The sequence below is a fragment of the Hipposideros armiger genome, unplaced genomic scaffold (genome assembly GCF_001890085.2).
Source record: "Hipposideros armiger isolate ML-2016 unplaced genomic scaffold, ASM189008v1 scaffold_936, whole genome shotgun sequence".
Lineage (NCBI taxonomy): Eukaryota > Metazoa > Chordata > Mammalia > Chiroptera > Hipposideridae > Hipposideros > Hipposideros armiger.
Genome location: NW_017732286.1, coordinates 590382 through 592432, shown reverse-complemented (window position 1 = coordinate 592432; position 2051 = coordinate 590382). Strand labels below are relative to the sequence as shown.

The 2051-nt window shown below is 42.1% G+C and overlaps 1 protein-coding gene across 1 annotated transcript in view; it reads right to left on the bottom strand.

The window, feature by feature from the left end:
* Positions 1 to 1164: 1164 nt before the first annotated feature.
* The window catches only part of LOC109375354 (ceruloplasmin-like), a 51912-nt gene continuing 51025 nt past the window's right edge, over positions 1165 to 2051 (bottom strand). Inside the window, exon 20 of the mRNA XM_019630706.1 lies at positions 1165 to 1172. Within this exon, the coding sequence (XP_019486251.1) occupies positions 1165 to 1172 (8 nt within the window). The remainder of the gene's footprint in view (positions 1173 to 2051) is intronic.

Genomic DNA, 2051 nt, shown 5'->3' with positions numbered 1-2051 from the left:
CCACCCTCATCAACTTACATTTCACTTGAGAGAGACTGACAATGTACAAATGAAGAGTAAGATACCTAGTATTAGCTGCAAGTGCTATGGAGAAAAATAAATCAGGGAAGAAGAATAATGAAAACAGCAGGATAAAGATCAAAATCTGATGCCCCACTTGACCTCAAGCAAGATACTTAACCCCAGCCTCAGCTTCCACATCTGTAAAATCTCAGGCTCCGAGAGCTGTTGTCCATATTCACTATTAAAGCACATAGTAGAGATGCTCCTCTCATCAGCTAGTAATAATCTTAACTAATTGTCCTGATATAGAAAACTGAGTCATAGCACCCAGGATGTCCCAAGACCTCCTTCTAAAGTTAACTTCAATGACTGTGCCCTGCTGTCCACTGAGAGGACTTGAGAGGGACCAAAATCTTGCCCAGGCTCCACTGGCCAAACTCTGTGCCTTGCAAGATGCTATTCCTTTTAGAAACTGGTTCACACTGGGAGGGCATCTTTCAGTGGTTCATTCTCTAAAAGAGGGCACTGTTTTCTCATGGGCACAAAGTAGCTTTCTGGGCATTTCCTTTCTCCTTCTCTACTCCATGTTCAAACTCATCTCTGTGGGTTGAAAAGATGGTGATCAGAGCCCAGCAACAATTCTTGAAGTCACTACTTCCAACAAATTCTACCCCAGAAAAACTGCTCAGATAGTTACTGAAGGCTCCTGAATGCATACTTGCAGCCTCCCTCATCTTGGTGATGAAATGAAATGGTTAAACAGTAACACCCTTGACCACTGCAAGTGAAAGTTTTATGGTGCAATGCAGGAAGGGTCATAAAGTCCATATTTCTGTCTTGTTTTGTGGTAGTTGCCATTCCCCTAAAAAAAAACCAAAAAACGTGTAATTGCTCTGTGGCAGGAAGTAGGGAGAATGTTCTGAACCTCAGGCCAGTCTAAATAAGAGGGAGAGGCCACTGAGGGCTAATAAGCAACCAGCCATTGACAGAGTCCTTTAACACTATAAGCCTCCTTACAGTGATTCTAGAATTGATACCTAAACGTGAAATTTGAACAATGTTGCTAGTGAGAATTTCTGCATTCAAAGAAATGCATCAGGACCAGCATAGACTGGGGTGAGACAAGAAGGCAGGGGGCCCACCAGGAGAGGCTCAGCAGACTTAGAGCACTGCAAAAAATAGAAGAGAGGAATCTCAATTAGACCAAACAGCCTGTCCTCTTAGCTGTGCCTGTCAGTAAGTAGTTCTTTACCTCAGACCTCCAGGTATACCTTTATGGTTTGTTATAAATGACTATCATACACCTAAGTTAACTGTTCAGTAAATTGGGTTACGCAGCACAAGTTTTAATTATTTTCCACAATTTCTTTTCTTGTCATCTTAAATATTCCTAGACTGGGTGGATCTTATATTCATTTAGCAATCGAGATTCTGGGGCTGATAATAGTTATAATCAAAGAAACAATTGTTCTTACAGAATATTGCTTCAGCTTTATTTCTGTCTGGCAAGATGCAAACTCTCCTTACCTCCATTTTCCTGCTTGTACCTAGTAGTTTCTTGCTAATTCATGAGAACTGACTTTTAACCTCTCCTCCATGATATCAGAATTATTAAGTAACAAACCACCAAGGACAGCTTTTCACTTTGTGACGGGAAACACGAAGTATTATGTAAAATAGCAGGTCATTCTGTCCATGACCAGTCAGACTACCACAGTGCTATCTTTTTCACAGAAAATTGTGTAACTGCGGAATTTTATTGGCGAGTGTGGTCATGTACAGAACTTTAGTAATGAGTCTACTGACTTGACCAAGCACAGTGCAAGCATGGCTGATCTCTTCTCCGCCATTGGTCAGTTCATGACTATTTAGGGAGTAATGACACAGATAACTCTTTGGTGGCTCCATTCCCTTTGGCTGCCCGTAAGTGGGCCAAAGCCCTGCTCACCATTTCCTGGCATGTACAGGGTCACAGGAAGGGAAGGGAGAAATCTAATCTAGCAGAAGCCTTGATGGTGCTGACATCCAGAGAGCTATGCGAAAGGGGA